The sequence below is a fragment of the Saccopteryx bilineata genome, chromosome 3 (genome assembly GCF_036850765.1).
Source record: "Saccopteryx bilineata isolate mSacBil1 chromosome 3, mSacBil1_pri_phased_curated, whole genome shotgun sequence".
In the NCBI taxonomy this organism is placed as follows: domain Eukaryota; kingdom Metazoa; phylum Chordata; class Mammalia; order Chiroptera; family Emballonuridae; genus Saccopteryx; species Saccopteryx bilineata.
In genome coordinates, this window is record NC_089492.1 from 295270943 (window position 1) to 295289894 (window position 18952).

At 41.5% G+C, this 18952-nt stretch overlaps 1 protein-coding gene and 1 long non-coding RNA gene across 5 annotated transcripts in view; one reads left to right on the forward strand and one right to left on the reverse strand.

The window, feature by feature from the left end:
• Positions 1–17710, forward strand: LOC136331852 (uncharacterized). Its single transcript, XR_010730548.1, has 3 exons — positions 1–219; positions 8855–8987; positions 17433–17710. It is a non-coding gene; the product is annotated as an uncharacterized lncRNA (long non-coding RNA).
• The window catches only part of ZFP28 (ZFP28 zinc finger protein), a 20228-nt gene continuing 14823 nt past the window's right edge, over positions 13548–18952 (reverse strand). For all 4 annotated transcript variants that reach the window (XM_066270903.1, XM_066270902.1, XM_066270906.1 and 1 more), the window contains one exon: positions 13548–17041. In XM_066270903.1, the coding sequence (XP_066127000.1) occupies positions 15336–17041 (1706 nt within the window). In that variant the 3' untranslated portion in view covers positions 13548–15335. The remainder of the gene's footprint in view (positions 17042–18952) is intronic.

The following is an 18952-nucleotide window of genomic DNA, read 5'->3' on the forward strand; positions in this document are numbered from 1 at the left end:
AGTACGGTGCCCTTCCTGATCTAGTGAGCGCTACGTTCCATCTTCTCAAGGTGCCTCCCGGTCTGAAACCGAGCCGCCCAGAGGCCTCTCCGCCCCGACTCTGGGTCCCAAAAGGACAAGCCGCCTCCATGACGCCCGCGGAGTGCGAAGCCTAGGAACCGTGGCCAGGCTACCAGTGCGCAGGCTCGGAAAACTGAGCGTGAGCTCTCACCACCCAGGGTAGGGCGCCCGGCAAGCCCGGGACAGGGGCGGGGCTTAGTAAGGCGGGGCTGGGGGTGGGGCCTTTGGGGCGTGGTCTCAGTGTCGCCTGTTGTGATTTGTGACTTCTGGAATTCTTCCTCTCTGATAAATCTACTCCCCGTGCCCGTTTTGGCCCTGCTTGTTGGAAGGAGCTTCTCAGTCTTGTTCAGAGTTGTAATCTCACCAACTGGACAAGCACCGGGCATCTAGTCCTGTATCGCTTAACAAGGGGGGAGCCTTCTGAGAAATGACCCTATATACTCATGTATGAACATCAGAGAGGCACTTACACAAACCAACCAACCGTGTTTCCTCGAAAATAAGACATCTCCCGAAAATAAGACCTACTCCAATTTCTTTCAGCTTAGAAATTATAAGGCCTCCTGTGAAAATAAGACCTAGCACATCTTTAAGAGCAAAAATTAATATAAGACCCTGTCTTCTTTTTGGGGAAACACGGGTAGACGGTTGTACATAGAAATAGAGTAACGAGAAATTCTGGATGGAATTCAAAGTTTGGCCGGTTATGGTGATGTTTGTGACGACATGACTACAGTATTAATACATGTTGATTTTTTTTGTTCAACAATTAAGCGTGAATTCTTAAGGTTCATGGAAAAATAAGACATCCCCTGAAAATAAGATCTTCTTATTTTCTATGCATCTTTAGGAGCAAAAATATGGTAGATGGTATATAGCCTACTACACACCTGGTATGGCTTAGTGCTCCTATGCTACTAAACTGTACACCACGTTACACCACTGAATATTGCAGGCAATCATAGCAGCATGCTAAATATTTGTATATCTAAACACATCAAAACATAAAGATATAGTCAAATGCCTTTCAGGCATTCGTTTCTAGAATAGTGAAGTTTCATCTATATTGAATATTTGTTCTGGCAAGTAATTTTTCTCCACAGTCAGCTTATCTCGAGTTTCCAAAAATTCTTCAGCTGCCTTTATATGTAAGCACGTGCAGGCTTCACAATTCACTTTCACATTATGTAATAAATAACGGTTCTTGAATTGTTTAAATCATCCAGAGCTAGCAGTAAATTCAACATTGTAGTTGGGTCCAGCCTCTTCTTTCAAAGTCGCAAAACAAACATATTGCTTTGGCCATGATCATCATGGTGCTGAGAGGGTACACTTCTGTACCTGGTATTCAATCCAGATTATTAGAAGTTTCTCTATGTCTGATATAGGCCCTTCTCAAGTTTTTGTTGGTCTTGTTGTCTTCAATAAAGCAGATGCCTTAAAAGATTCTATCAATTTGTTCTTGTTCTTCAAGATCCTATCTCTGCTGGCTCTGGACAGTTGGTTCAGTGGTAGAGTGCCAGCCTGGCATGTGGATGTCCCGGGTTTGATTCCCAGCCAGGGCACACAAGACAAACACCGATCTGCTTCTCCACCATTCCCCCTCTCCTTTCTATCTCTTTACCACCTGCAGCCAAGGCTCCATTGGAGCAAAGTTGGCCCCGGTGCTGAGGATGGCTCCATGGCCTTGCCTGAGGCTCCAAAATAGCTTGGTTGCCAAGCAATGGAGCAATAGCCCCAGATAGCCAGAGCAAGGCCCCACATGGGGCTTGCCCATGGATCCCAGTAGTGGAGCATTTGGGAGCCTGTCTCTCTGCCTCTCTGCTTCCCAATGAAGAAAAAAAATGATATAAAAAATTACTTAATTTAGCAGTCTCATTGTGACACAGCTAGAGACTGAGCCACCACATACATATCACCTAAAAATTAAGGATCTCTCTCAGACACAACCAATCACTCAAAGCCACATCTGGACTCTGGCTTTCCAGGATCCAGTGTCCTTCAGACTTCATGGCTAATTCTAGCTGTGAATCTGTCGTTGCTAAGGAACTAAAAATGAACTATTAGTATTTATAACACTTGTCGGCCATTATTGGAGTTGGATAAAAACAATACTGATACTTTCGGTTTTAGAACTAACATATTATAAAGGGCTTGGAGACCTTCACTCACATCTTCACAAACATAAAAACATTCAACAAAGTGAAAATCATAAAAGTTAAAATAAAATCTATCAGGGAATTGAAAATATACAAAGGAAATCACCACCCAAAAATCTGGAGTTAGGGGAATACAGAAAAATCATACCAAATATCAACTTACCTTAAGCAGATGCTGCTGGAGCTATAAACTGGAACAAATTAATGGGTAATTTTGGCAAATTGTTAGAGGTTTCCTGTGGAATAACTTGGGAGTGAAAGACTCCTAGAAGCTCCCACATAGGCATGAATTTTACATCCAGGAACTCTACCAAGTTCTAAATCAAGTTATATGTGTTGAGGGAAGAACCTTCTTATTTGGGGCAGGGGGAGGGGAAAAGTAAACATTTTTTTTTTGTATTTTTTCCCCAAGTTAGAGCATGGAGGCAGTCAGACAACTCCCACATGAGCCAACCAGCCAGGGCCGAAAAGTAAACATTTTGACAAAGGCTGTGAGTGTTTTCCATAACAAAGTCCTGCACTCCAAGAAAAACCACATATTAGAACCTTTTTGGACCCGGAGGAGGGCCAACTGGGTAGCTCCAGCCCCTCTTGCCATCCTGTGTTAATAAGGGCTAAAGAAGCACTTCTAAAGGTCACAGACCAAGGACTAAAAACCAAGTCCAAGGAAAAACTGAAATTTAGTAACAAGGTTATAGAATCCTTCCCTTTCCCAATACTTGACTATCATACCAACTGGGCTTTAGTATAACAGCAGATTACAACAAGCAGCAAGATGCACACAAACACAACTTCATTTAAGAAGGAGTTCTTAGGCCCTGGCCAGTTTGCTCAGTGGTACAGCATTGGCCTGGCGTGCAGGAGTCCTGGGTTCGATTCCCGGCCAGGGCACACAGGAGAAGCGCCCATCTGCTTCTCCACCCCTCCCCCTCTCCTTCCTCTCTGTCTCTCTCTTCCCCTCCTGCAGCCAAGGCTCCATTGGAGCAAAGTTGGCCCGGGCACTGAGGATGGCTCTGTGGCCTCTGTCTCAGGTGCTAGAATGGCTCTGGCTGTAACAGAGCGACGCCCCAGGTGGGCAGAGCATCGCGCCCTGGTGGGCGTGCCGGGTGGATCCTGGCCGGGCGCATGCAGGAGTCTGTCTGACTGCCTCCCTGTTTCCAAATTTAAAAAAATACAAAAAAGAAAAAAGAAGCAGTTCTTGCCTGACCAGGCGGTGGCACAGTGGACAGAGCATCGGACTGGGATGCAGAAGGACCCAGGTTTGAAACTCTGAGGTTGCCAGCTTGAGTGCGGGCTCATCTGGTTTGAGCAAAAGCCCACCAGCTTGAACCCAAAGTCACTGGCTCCAGCAAGGGGTTACTCGGTCTGCTGAAGGCCCCCGGTCAAGGCACATATGAGAAAGCAATCAATGAACAACTAAGGTGTTGCAACGCGCAATGAAAAACTAATGATTGATGCTTCTCATCTCTCTCCGTTCTTTTTTTTTTTTTTTTTAATTTATTTATTTATTTATTTTTATTTTTTTACAGAGACAGAGAGAGAGTCAGATAGAGACAGACAGACAGGAATGGAGAGAGATGAGAAGCATCAATCATCAGTCTTTCGTTGCAACACTTTAGTTGTTCATTGATTGCTTTCTCATATGTGCCTTGACTGTGGGGCTACAGCAGACTGAGCAACCCTCCCCCTCCCCTCGCTCCATCCAGAGACCCTGGGTCCAAGCTGGTGAGCTCTTGCTCAAACCAGATGAGCCCGCACTTAATCTGGTGAGCTCGGGGTCTCGAACCTGGGTCCTCCGCATCCCAGTCCAACGCTCTATCCACTGCGCCACCGCCTGGTCAGGCTCTCCGTTCTTGTCTGTCTGTCCCTGTCTATCCCTCTCTCTGACTCACTGTCTCTGTAAAAAATAAATAAATAAAAGAAAAGAAAAGAAGGAGTTCTTAGGGCCCTGGCCGGTTGGATCAGCAGTAGAGTGTCAGCTGGGTGTGTGGAAGTTCCGAGTTTGATTCTTGGCCAGGGCACACAGGAGTAGTGCCCATCTGCTTCTCCACCCTTCTCCCTCTCCTTTCTCTCTGTCTCTCTCTTCCCCTCCCACAGCCAAGGCTCCATTGGCGCAAAGTTGGCCTGGGCACTGAGGATGGCTCCATGGCCTCCACCTCAGGTGCTAGAGTGGCTCTGGTTGCAATGGAGCAACACCCCAGATGGGCAGAGCATCACCCCCTACTGGGTATGCCAGGTGGATCCCGGTAGGGTGCATGCGGGGAGTCTGTCTGACTACCTACCCACTTCTAACTTTAGAAAAATACACACACAAAAAAAGAAAAGAAAACGTTAAACACAGCACAGTGTCTAGCCAGATTAACATAAAACTTCACAATAAAATGCTAATTATCTTATTTTCTATTACCTAGTATGTTTTGGCCAACTATCAACAAAATTGCAAGGCATGGCCAAGAAAAACCACAGTATGAATAGACAAGGCAAGCATCAGAATCAGACTCCGATATGGCAGAGATTTTAATATTTTCATACCAGGAATTTAAAATAACTGTGATTAATAATATATCAAGGCCACTAAAGGGAAAAGTAGACAACATGCAAGAACAGATGAATAATACAAGTAGAGATGGAAACTTTCAAAATTCAAAATATGCTAGCCTGACCAAGGTGGTGGTGCAGTGGGTAGAGCATTGAACTGGGATGCAGAGGACCCAGGTTCAAAACCCTGAGGTTGCTGACTTGAAGCCAAAGTTCGCTGGCTTGATAAAGGGGTCACTAGCTCAGCTGTAGTACCCTCGTTAAGGCAGATAAGAGAAAGCAATCAATGAACAACTAAGGTGCCGCAACAAAGAATTGATGCTTCTCATCTCTCTCCCTTCCTGTCTGTCCCTATCTCTGTCTCTGTCACACACATACACAAAAATAAATAAAAAATTTAAAAAATCAAAATATGCTAGACATTTAAAGTACTATGACAGAAATAAACAATGCCTTTGATGAGCTCATTAACAGACTGGACACAGGTGAGGAAAAAATGAGTGAGTTTGAAGATATGTCAATAGAAACTTCCCAAGTGAAATAAAAAGAGGAAAAGAACATGCCTCCTAATATCTGAGAATTGTGCAGTAACACATATGCATAACTGGAATACCAGAAAAAGAAAGAAGAATATTAAAGTATTAATGGCTGAGAAGTTTCCAAGGTTAATGACAGACAATAGACAACAGATTGAGGAAGCACAGAGAATACCAAGCAAGACAAACACATACACATACACACAAACCTAGGCATATTATTTTCAATATACAGAAAGTCAAAGTTAAAATTCTGATGGAAGCCAGAGGAACAAAACATCTAAGAGGGACAAACAAAAAAAACCAGAATATAAAATTCTCAATTAAAATCAAAGATGGCACAGTGGGAGAAACAAAATATTGATTATAAGTTGACTGTCAATCTTGTGAACCATCTTACAGGGTTGTAATTTGTTTTTATAGACAAATGTGCATACCATCTCTACCAATGACAGTAATATCTATTCTCTTCCTGATCACTACATTTTATTCCTTTTCTTTCCAGAAGATGGCTGGAACTCCAGTACTATATCAGAGAGTAACAACACTAGATGTACCTGCCTTATTCTTCCCATCAAAGTGAAAGCATGAAGTACCATTTAGTACTTACATAATGCATTGTATTGTACTATTAAGTATCAAGTTTTCTTGTTAGTTTAAGGGGTGCTTTTCTACATTAAGGTAACCACATGATTTTTTTCTTCTATTAATGTGAACGACTGATAGATTTTCTGACATTAGGACATCCTTGCTTTCAAAAAAATTATTATTTTTTTTTACAGAGACAGAGAGTCAGAGACAGGGATAGACAGGGACAGACAGGAACGGAGAGAGATGAGAAGCATCAATTATTAGTTTTTCATTGTGCGTTGCAACACCTTAGTTGTTCATTGATTGCTTTCTCATATGTGCCTTGACCGTGGGCCTTCAGCAGACCGAGTAGCCCCTTGCTGGGGCCAGCAACCTTGGGTTCAAGCTGGTGGGCTTTTCCTCAAACCAGATGAGCCCGCGCTCAAGCTGGTGACCTTGGGGTCTCGAACCTGGGTCCTCTGCATCCCAGTCCGATGCTCTTTCCACTGTGCCACCGCCTGGTCAGTCAAATTAATTTATTTTTAATTGAATTAATTGGGGCACACGTTCAGGTGTGCAACTCAATAAACATCCTTTGCACATCGCATCATGCAGTCATCAGCCCAAGCAGTCTCTTTTGTCCCCATTTCCCTCCACTTTTCCCACCTCCACCTACCCCCACACCCCTTTCCCTCTGGCTATCACCACTGTGGTGTCTATGTTATATACATAAATATATATATACATATAACTATATATACAAATTGTCTATCTGTTCTCTGTGTCCATGCCTCTGTCTCTATTTTATACTTCAGTTTACTGTACTCATGAGATTCCATATATTAGTGAGATCACATGATACTTGTCTTTCTCTGACTGGCTTATTTCACTTAGCCCAATAATCTCCGGTCCATCCATGCTGCTCCAAAAGGTAAGATTTCCTTCTTTTTCTTTTCTTTGTTTATGGCCACAGAGTATTGCATTGTGTAAATATACCACAGCTTTTTTTATCCGCTCATCTACTGAAGCCTTGTCTTTTGTGAAAAAGCACTACTGTATTTGATCATAACATCAATTTTTTATTTTATTAATATTGTAATTATATTTTTATTTTTCTGAAATGAGAAGCAGGAAGGCAGAGAGACAGACTCCTGCATGCACCCGACTGGGATCCACCCCGCATGCCCATCAGGGTGCAATGCTCTGCCCATCTGGGGCATTGCTCTGTTGCAACTGGAGCCATTCTAGTGCCTGAGGTGGAGGCCATGGAGCCATCCTCAGTGCCCAGGCCAACTTTGCTCCAATGGAGCCTTGGCTGTGGGAGGGGAAGAGAGAGATAGAGAGGAAAGAGAGGGGAAGGGTGGAGAAGCAGATGGGTGCTTCTCCTGTGTGCCCTGACCAGGAATCAAACCCAGGACTTCGACACAGCAGGCTGACGCTCTACTGCTGAGCCAACCCGGCAGGGCCACATTGTAAATTTTTTAAAGAGACTAGTGAATACAGTTAGACCATACTTTATTTAAAATGTAAGCATGTATCTTGCTAAGTGAAATGGGCCTTGTCATTATCATATATTGTCCTTGGATTATTGTGAAATCAAGGTTATATGAACCTTACAAAATAAACTGGGCTACAGGTTACTTTTCTCTTATTTTTTGGAATAACTTCTGTAAGACAGGAATGAAACATTTATTAGCATTCTGGTAGAGCTCATCTTTAAAGCCTGAACAGTATTCTCCTACAATGAGTGGTTTCTGAACCCATGCCTTGATTTACTCTGCATTTCCTATGCACTTTTATATTTTTCAAAGAATTTATCCCCTTCATTTAGATATATATTTGGTTGTTTAACTCTCTATTCTCTCTAAACTTGTTATTTTTCAACTCTGCATTTATCTGTTTTATACCTTTGGTGGTTCAGCTCGTTAAAACAATCTCTCTCTTACTCTAATCAACAGCTTGATATTTGATAAACCTTTTCAAAAACAGAGCTTCAAGTTCTGTTCATTGTCTGCCTTTTACATTTCACTGATTTTCTCTTCTTGTCTGTGTATATCCAATGGCTCTTGAACTCCTTTACATACTTGGATTACATACTTTCTAATTTCATGGTAAACATATTAAAAACTTCATTTTTGTGGGTTGTTTTTTTTTTGTATTTTTCTGAAGCTGGAAACGGGGAGGCAGTCAGACAGACTCCCGCATGTGCCCGACCGGGATCCACCCGGCATGCCCACCAGGGGGCAATGCTCTGCCCATCCGGAGCATTGCTCTGTTGCAACCAGAGCCACTCTAGTGCCTGAGGCAGAGGCCACGGAGCCATCCCCAGCTCCCGGGCCATCTTTGCTCCAGTGGAGCCTTGGCTGCGGGAGGGGAAGAGAGAGACAGAGAGGAAGGAGAGGGGGAGGGGTGGAGCAGATGGGCGCTTCTCCTGTGTGCCCTGGCCAGGAACTGAACCCCGGACTTCTGCACGCCAGGCCGACGCTGTACCAGAGCCAACCAGCCAAAAAACTTCATTTTTACCATAATTTCACTCATGTAGTGTTTGATCATCTACTGTTACGTGTTTGGTTTTTTTTAAGTGTGAGGAGATAGACTCCCCCATGCTCCCTTACCAGGAACCACCTGGTAACCCCCATTTGGGGCTGATGCTCGAATCAACTAAGCTATCCTTGGCGCCCAGGGCAGACACTTGAACCAACTGAGCCACTGGCTGCGAGAGGAGAAAAGAGAAGGTGAGAAGCAGATGGTCACTTCTCCTGTCTTCCCTGACTGCAGATCAAACCTGGGACATCGCATGCCAAGTCCATGCTCTATTCACTGAGCCAACGGCCAGGATTTAATTTTTAGTATTTCTTATTCCTTAAAATCCATTTCAACAATTTCTAAATTAATTGGAGTATTTAGTCCACTTATATTTAATGTAATTACGGATATGGTTGGATTTAAGTTAACCATTTTGCTATGTTTTTGTTTTTGTTTTTTTCAGAGAGAGAGAGAGAGAGAAGGGGGAGGAGCAGAAAGCTTCAAGTCCCATTCATGCCTTGAGACCAGGCAAGCCTACAGTTTCAAACCAGCAACCTCAGTGTTCCAGGTCAATGCTTTATCTACTGCACCACTGCAGGTCAGGCACTATTTTCTTTTTTAATTGCCTGTTTTAGCTGCCTTTGTTGTCCTTTTCAGACTTTTTTGAACTGAATATTTTTTAGAACTTCACTTTGTCTTTTACCTACATTTCTCTGCACTTAGTATATTTTAATTTATGTCACCTTTAGTATATGTAAAGTGGTTGTTCAAGGAATTATAGTATACATCCTTATCTTCTCAGTGTACTTGAAGTTAATACTGTGCTCTTTCTCATTAAGTGTAAGAAATCTGCAGATAGTTCTACTTACATACCTATCACTTATGATATATATACATAGTACATTTATATGCACTATAAACTCAATACAATGTGATAATTTTGACTATAACAATCACGTTTTAAACAGTTTGTAAGAATTGAGAATGCTAGGTTTTAAATTTTTCACCCACATATTTACCACCTCTGGTGCTCCAGGGTGTCACCAAGTATTCACCTCAAGCCTAAGAAAATTCTTTAGCATTTCTGATTGTGTAGATTTGCTAGCAAGAAATTCATGGCTTTTGTTTATGTAAGTCTATCTCATGTCCATTTTTTTTTAAGATATTTTCTCTGGCTATAAAATTCTAGATTGAAACATTTTTTTTCATTCCCAGCACTTAAAAAAAGTGTCACCCCATTGTCCTCTGACCTGTGTTTCTGATTAAAAGCTAGTCGTTATTCATATCATTGTTCCTGCCTATAATGTGTCATTTTATTTCACTACTTTACAGGTTTTGTTTTTATCTTTGAGTTTCAACAAATGTATCATGATGTGGCCTGGTGTGGTTTCCTTTGTAGTTATTCTGTTTGGGATTTTTTACATTCTTTTTTTGTTTGTTTTTTGTTACAGAGACAGAGAGTAAGTCAGAGAGAGGGGTAGACAGGGACAGACAGGAACGGAGAGAGATGAGAAGCATCAATCATTAGTTTTTCATTGCACGTTGCAACACCTTAGTTGTTCATTGATTGCTTTCTCATATGTGCCTTGACTGTGGGCCTTCAAACTTTTTATAAAAACCGCCCACTTTTGCAGTGCTGGTAGACCTGGTCCCTACCACCCACTAGTGAGCATTCCAGCTTTCATGATGGGCCAATCGCGGCGCTGTTTGGTTGCACGGTAGAGACAAGGTTGACCAGCACTGCAAAAGTGGGCAGTTTTTATAAAAAGTTTGACAACCCCTGGACCCCTTCCTGGAGCCAGCGACCTTGGGTTCAAGTTGATGGGCTTTTGCTCAAACCAGATGAGCCCGCGCTCAAGCTGGCGACCTCGGGGTCTCGAACCTGGGTCCTCTGCAACCCAGTCAGACGTTCTATCCACTGCACCACCGCCTGGCCAGGCTTTTTTACATTCTTGAATGTGGAAATATGTGTCTCTCACCATCCATATTTGGGGAACTACTGAACATTATTCAAATAGATTTTCTATTTCATCACTTTTAAAAATTCTAATTATATTTGTTGACATTTTGGTATTATTACGTAAGTCACTGAGGCACTATTTTCTCTAAATCCTTTCTTCTCTGTATTTTAATGTACCTATATTAAACTCCGACCCCTCTGCCACCTCCAATTCATTATTTTTTCATCCAAGTATTGTATTTCTCATTTTTGGAAATCCTATTTCCAAAATGTTTTTAAACATTGGCTGAAATCCCAATATGCTCACTCATTAATTCCACACTTTCCTTTATATCCTTTAGAATAATTATAATAGTGGATTTAAGATTCTGGTTTGCTAATGCCAATATCTGGGTTGTCTCGGGATTGATCTCAGCTGCTTTTTCTTTTAAATCTGGTGTTTTTTCATATATCTAATACTTTTATTGCATAATAGATGTTGTAATTCATACATTGTAGAAAGACTGCATGTTCCTTTTGTTTCAGTTGAACAAAAGTTGAACTTAGTTGAACTCAGTCTCCAAACTCTGTCTCCCTTGAGATAGATAGAAGCTGAGACCACTCCTTAGTTCTTTTAGCATTAGCTTGAATGCTTGGGAGTTTGTCCAATACTTATTATACAAATATAAAGGATTATTCCAATGAAGACTTTAAGAAAAGTGAGGAAAAACCTTCTTAGAAATTAGATGATGGATGGGAGTTAGAGTATTGTCCTGACATGCTAAGGTTGTGGGTTCAATCCCCAGTCAGGGCACATGTAAGAATCAACCAATGAATGCAAAAATAAGCAGAACAATAAATCGATGTCTTGTTCTCTTCCTCTATCTCTAAAGTAAATTTTTATAAAAGGAAAAAAAAAAAAAAGAATATAACAGGAAAGGCTACTAGGCCCAGACAGGAGTCTCTGCAAAAAAAAAAAAAAGTCAGGGGCATGTACATGAATGAGTCCATCTAGCATAATATACTCTTGTCCTTATAAATTATGCAAACTATAAATAATTCTAACCATCTAAGTACACTTCCAAAAGCATTCCCTAGATTTTTTATAGCAAAATTAGTAAAGGATAGTATTTATGAATGAGATTAATCTATTCCTTATCTTTATTTCAAACTATACACCATTAAATTCAGATTTTGGTTAGCCAACAAAGCAATAATGGTGGGATTAGAAGAGCAAACTCAAAAATTTTCTGTCACAATGAAGGCATGGAAAGTAGAATTAGTTGGGAAGTTTCTTAAGGCTTGATAATCAAAGTTTTCAAAGATGCATGATCTCTTTGTGACAGCTCCATTCCAATAACATGATTCAAATCTTTTCCAAGACTAGAGTTTCACTTAAGAGAAGTGACAGGGTTGGGAATTCAGTCAAGCACCACAGCTGAGCAACTAACTGGACCTTCTGTTGCATCTGGCCTCCATCGATTGCAGCCCCATGGTTAGAAGCAGTAAGATGATTCCTAATGCACTAATTAAAAAGGCCCTGATTTCACTGTATTATTTAAGGTCAGAATTTGAAGAGGGCTTTTACCTGTAATCATCCAATTTCATTATAAAGAAGCATCACAGCCCTGGCTGGTTGGCTCAGCGGTAGAGCATTGGCCAGGTGTGTGACGTCCCGGGTTCAATTCCTGGCCAGGGCACACAGGAGGAGGGCTCATCTGCTTCTCCATCCTTCCCCCTCTTCCTCTCTATCTCTCTCTTCCCCTCCTGCAGCAAAGGCTCCAATGGAGCAAAGTGGGCCCGGGCACTGAGGATGGCTCTGTGGCCTCCGCCTCAGGTGCTAGACTGGCTCCAGCTGCAGCGGAGCAACACCCTAGCTGGGCAGGGCATCATTCCCTGGTGGGCAGGCCGAGTGGATCCTGGTCGGGTGCATGTGGGAGTCTGTCTCTCTGCCTCACCACTTCTCACTTCAGAAAGATTAAAATAATAACAATAATAATAAAATAAGCATCACAAATGACTTTAGGAGCTAGCCTTCACTCATCAGTTCTTGGAAAGAATTGTCCAGTCCCTAATACAAAATGGGCTGATAACACTACTGTATATGAACACCCTTTCCTAGCACAAAATGGGCCTGTAGGTTTGCTTTTGACCTACCTCATTCAGTAACAATGCTCTATAGCCGGACAGTCACTCTTCTAGTACCAATTCCTATACAGGCTAGCTTTCTTTGGTTGAAAGGTGATGACTCTCACTCAGAGTTAGAAGTAAAATATTGGAAGAATACTAGGTGCCTCAAAGAGTTAAAGAACAGAACAAAACTAGGAAGCGAGAAGGCAGAAATTGTTTTAATGGATCAGTGATGGACTGAGAGGCAGACATTGGTAGGCTGTTGCCAAAGGATATTCCATTACAACCACTTCCAGTCCAGGAGTGATATAGCCTATACAGTTAACAGCAGGTACAATAAGGGGCCCAAATCAATCAAAACGAGTAACGACTGAAATAAAACATCCACTCGGACCCTCCGTAAAGCTGAATATTGACCGTGCTCCTGTCCCTGTGTCTCCAAATCAAAACAAAGAATGAAAATTCTGACTTGCTTCATTGGAGCCATGTGACTGGCAGAACAATATAGAATGAATAAAAGTGAAAATGCCAACACTAGGAAGTGTGTGTTAAAGACAAAAACAGATTTCAACGTATATATACTGAAAAACATTACACAAACACGCAGGTATATATATACATGCAAAGATATATACATATTCAATATTAATTTTGGCTCTATGACTACAAAAATTATTTCACACATAAGGTTCTACAAATCGCATATTTCATTAAATACAGTATAGTATGGATGGAGCACTCTCCACTGAAGCACTCCAATGAGCTTCACTTCTTTCTACTGACTGAACTAATACAGTACTGAATATTCACAGCTTAATCGAGCTGCTTGGCAGGACTCTGAAACCCTCTTTGTCATAATTAAAACAACGCTGCAAGAAACACCACTCACACCTATCTATTTATTCCAGTAGGATAGAATTCCTAGATCTAGACTTACTCTTCCAAGAGAAACACACATTCCTAACATTGACAGGTCATGTCACAGTGCCTTCCAAAAAGACACAAGACAAATTTACACAACTAATGACGGTCAAGTGCCCGTCTGCCCACACTGACACCAGTACTGGATATTTTCCACATTTTGATCCATCTGAAAAGCAATAAAAATTTGTCTCAATTTGTAATTTTCTGGTTAGTGAGGTTAAGAACTTCACAAATTTTCTTGGTTCATCTGATGTCTCAACTGTGACAGGCCTGTTGATAGATAGGCACTGTCAAATTTCCCCCCCACTGCTTTGAATGTGTAATAGCGCTTTGTTACTAAATCAGTTACATATATTTTCTGTCCATTATCTTTACCTCTTTTGGTGCCTTTCACCATGCTGCAGTTTTAAATCTTTATGTAGGCCAACTTACTCTTTTCCTTATGTTCTAGAACTCCATGTCCTACTTAGTAAATCCAACTGTATTCTATTTCCCTGGAAGGTGTAAATGTGCCTTTTTTAAAATAGTAAATAATGAACTGTGAAAACATTATTTCCCCCCCAAATAAAAAAAATCATTTTATATACCAAAATCTCAAATGCAAAGAAACATGTTAAAAATGTCCAGCAATGCTTGCTAAATTATTTTTCCTCATGTAATTTTTTTAAAAAAAAATCTCTCAAACATATCCTATAAGGACTCTGTTGTGATAAAATAATTTACAAATATTTTAATGGTATCAGTTATTTCATCTAGAAATGTTTTTTTATGGGCATATTTTCTGTTGTTCAATATGGTTTAATAGTTTCCTTTCATCTCTATAACTCACTCGACAGTTTAATATGAGAGTTGTATTCTCGAACAAATAATTAGAATCTTTTGTGTATTACTTCTCTGCGCTGGAGCAAGGGTAGGCACACTTTTTCTCTAAAAGGACAGTAAGTATTTGAGGTGGTGCAAGCCATAGGCAATATGTAAAACATGGAGTCTGGCTGTGCGCCAATAAAACTTTATTTACAGATGCCGAAACGTAAATTTCAAATATTCATGTTGTCACACGCTATTACTCTCTTCACTTGTTAAACCATTTAAACATTAAAAAATGTTTTTGATCATGGGCCATATGAAAAAAGGCAGTGAGACTCTGGCTGGGAGTCAGTTTGTTGACCCCTACTCTTGACCAATGTACCTCAGGTTAATGGGTCCTTCTAAGTTTAACAGCATTTATTTGTGAGTCAAAGTAACTGTAAATCGCTCATTTATTGCCACATTTTCTAATTTTTGAGTAGCGTGTCTGCAGTTTTATGCACATATAGCTTGCATTTTTCTGGTTGCTCCAAGGTGGCCTACTCCTCCATATTGTCTACAAACTTTCTAAGACTGCTGTCTGATGCAGAGTAAGGTTGAATTGTCTTACCAGCAAGTTCACCTTACTTACATTTCTTCAGTTAGTGTGGAAAACCACAACACTAACTCAACATGATAAAATCAAGTTTTAAACCAACACCGGCAACCTTGCCTTGACCCCCTAAACTCCTGTTGCCGATCTAAAATCTGGTTTCTCCTGGTCTCCCACACTGTTTGATGTTGAATGAGGAACGCGTTATGACTGAAGACTTTTTTACAATCGTCAAATTCACATGGTTTCTCTCATTTTTATTTGGAGCTAACTATGGTAATGCTTCCATGTCCCAAAATAATGTTTTAAAGAGAGCTGAAATTACTCAATGCTGAGTACGGACTAGGCACTGTTTTAAGAGCAACTTAGGCATGAACCAAGCAGTTTCAAGGATCTCAGTGCAAGTTTTTACGTGATAAGTGAACCAATTACTGGCAGACCTAAATCAACCTGACTGCTACATGAAAAACAAACCTGTAGAAAAAAAAAAAGAAGAGCAGAGAGACCACCTTTTAAACGTTCGGAGCAGTCTAGCTGAAATAGTGCTGTTGAAACTACAGTGATGGAAGTGAGCTCGAACTCCAGAGATATTTGGGGAACAGATCCCCACCTGATGTGGGAGGCAGAGAGGGGCGTGCTGAGGACTCTCCAGTGTGAACTCGTGGATGCACAAAGTGTGTGCTCTGCCTCAGGACCTTTCTGTTTCTCTTATAGTTGCAGGACCTCTCCCCAGTGTGGACTCTCTTATGCTGATTCAGGTGCCCAATTTGGACGAAGGTCTTCCTGCATTCCTTGCATTCATACGGTTTCTTTCCAGAATGAATTCTCTGGTGGACGCTCAGGGACTGACGGTGGCTGAAGGCCTTGCCACAGGCACCGCATGCGTAAGGCTTCTCCCCGGTGTGACTTCTGCGGTGACAGATCAGGGATGACTTTGTCTTAAACGCCTTTCCGCACTCCATGCAGTCGTAAGGCCTCTGGCCTGTGTGCAGCCTCTGATGCTGAGTGCAGGACGAGTTATCTCCAAAGGCCTTCCCACACTCGACACATTTGTAGGGTCTCTCTCCGGTGTGCACTCGCTGATGTTGAATGAGGTGGGTGGTCTGGCTGAAGGCTTTCCCACATTCCTTACACTCGTAGGGTTTCTCCCCCGTATGAGTTTTCTGATGCTGTACCAGGTGCGCCTTCTGGGTGAAGGCTTTACGACACACCTCACACTCGTAGGGCTTCTCTCCGGTATGAATTCTCTGGTGGGTGGCGAGCTGGGAACTGATGCTGAAGGATTTTCCACACTGCCCACATTCAAAGGGTTTCTCCCCGGTGTGGATCCTCAGATGGCTGGCGAGGTGGATATTCTGCCGAAAGGCTTTCCCACATTCTCGGCACTTAAAAGGCTTCTCTCCGGAATGCACTCGTTGATGCTGAGTCAGGGACGCGTGGTGGCTGAAGGCTTTTCGACAAACGTTGCACGCGTAGGGTTTCTCCCCCGTGTGGATCCTTTGGTGAACGGTAAGGGAGGAGCCGTAGCGAAAGGACTTGTCACATACGTCGCACTTGTAGGGCTTCTCTCCTGTGTGAATCCTCCTGTGCTGATTGAGCCCTATGTGATCACTGAAGGCTTTCCCACAGTGGACGCACTCAAAGGGTTTCACCCCGGTGTGGTAGTACCTCCAGTGACGAATAAGAGAGGTGTTCTGGATGAAGGCTTTCCCACAGTCAGCACACTCGTACGGCTTCTTGCCCGTATGACATCTTTGATGTCGGGCAAAGGAGGAGCCATCGCTGAAGGCCTTGCCACACTCGTGACATTTATAGGGCTTCTCCCCAGTGTGGATTCTCTGATGAACGGTAAGAGAGGAGCTCTGGGTGAAAGTTTTCTTACATTCGTGACATTTGAAAAGTTTTCTCCCTGCGTAGATTACTGTATGTTTTATGACCACTGTGTTCTGAGGGAAACTCTTCTGAACCAAGTCATGGTTATGGACTCTCTCTTCTGAGTCATCCAAAGGGAAGCATCTTGCAGATCTGTGATGCGTGTGCTCCCTTTCCTTAGAGAGGGTTTTGTTAGGGGTGACTCTCTCTTGCCTGAATCGTGTCGTCACCTGACTTACCAGCTTCTTTCCACACACCCCCTCAGAATCCCCATGTCCTCTGAAAGCGGAACACTCTAGATGAGCGCTTAACGTTCTGTCTGTTACCACTTCGGGAAATAAATCCTGCTTTGGAAATAATTCCTGGGTCTCATGGACAGATTGTTTGCCTGAAACATAGCAAGAGAACAAATATTTCCTTTATTGTGTACTAGAAAAAAAAATAGGCTAGAAGAAAAATTGTTAATGAATTCACTAAAAAGGGTGAGTTCAACCATATAAATTATTCATTTCTCAAAGCTACGTCACTAAAACATGCAGCCTATGATGTATGTAAAATAGACCCTGGATTGAATTTATACTGGAACCTTGGAAGACGTGAGTAGGGGAAAAAATATATATATATATCTATATCTATCTATCTATATATATATGGAATATGGAATTGGTTACATATCAGAAGAGTACACGGTTGAAAAAAAATGTTCTGCAATCATACCACCTAAAAAATACACTATGACATTCACAGATTTTAACTTCTCTCTCTCTCTCTCTGTCCAGCCTGCTTTGGATGCCACAGCAGTCATCACAAGTTGTTCCAAGAAGCGTGCCAAAGCACAAAACAGGCTGTTCTCTACAACCTCCATCGGGCGCATCTGAAAGCCTGGTTATTCCGATCCTACCAGAAAATTGTGCTTCTGTAAACCCTATTTTATCTGAGTAATTTCAAACAAAAGCTGTATTGCCAATTGATGGCCAAAACTTAGTAGTCCCATAAAATCATTTTTACATTTGTTTATCTGCTTGACAAAATCGTCACTTCTTTCCTGGCCATTTATTAATCATAAGGTCTTGCAATGTAGCTTCCCATTTTGAAGATACTGTTTTTATAATAATGATGAGTCTTAAATATTAGGTATAATTATGTTCAGATATAGTACTGAAAAAGTACACATCTTATCTCAGAATTTAAGCTTATAAGGAGAAGTGAGTATGTTGGAAATCCTTTTTCTAAATCAGCATATAACAAAAACTGCACATATAGTTATATTTAATAAGTATATATAGATGAAACTGGTATTGGGGAGAGACAATATCTGGAAAAAGATGATGGTAAAAAAAGAAAAAGGAAAAGGAGAAAGTCTTTTTAAAAATGACAAATAAACACGGATCAACCCCAGACTAGGATGCCTGCTTTTGCTAATCCTATTCAACACTGGTCTGAAAGTTCCAGGCAGATAATTAGAAATAGAAACAAAAGGCATCCACATTTGCAGATGATAGGCTCGCATCTAATAGAAAATCCTAAAGAACTCACAAGCAAAGTATCAGAGCCAATAAGGTAATTCATCAAAATCACAAGGTACAAGAGCCACACACAAAATCACTGCTCTTTGTATACACTAAGAATGAACAACTTGAAAGGAAATTATGAAAACAATTCCATTACAAGAAGAAATTAGGAATAAATTTACCGAAGGAGGTACAAGATTGATGCTTAAAACCACAGAACACTGCTGAATAAAATTAAGAAGTCCTAAGTAAATGGAAAGACATCAAAAGAGAGCAGGAAAGAAGTAACAGAAACAAGACCAAACAAATTTGTTACATGGTCCAAATGGAAATAATGGATCTATTTATAAAAAGAAAAACTAGCCTGACCAAGCGGTGGTGCAGTGGATAGAGCGTTGGACTGGGATGCAGAAGGACCCAGCTTCGAGACCCCAAAGTTGCCAGCTTGAGTGCGGGATCATCTGGTTTGAGCAAAAAGCTCACCCAAGGTCTTGGACCCAAGGTCACTGGCTCAAGCAAGGGGTTATTCGGTCTGCTGAAGGCCCGCGGTCAAGGCACATATGAGAAAGCAATCAATGAACTAAGGTGTCGCAACGAAAAACTGATGATTGATGCTTCTCATCTCTCTCCATTCCTATCTGTCTGTCCCTATCTATCCCTCTCTCTGTCCTTGTAAAAAAAAAAAAGAAAGAAAGAAAAGAAAAACTATGAGTGAAGAAAGTTAACAGAGTAAATGCTTCTATTAATGAAGGTACCACCGGTTTAAACTACTGTATAGCAAGAAACAT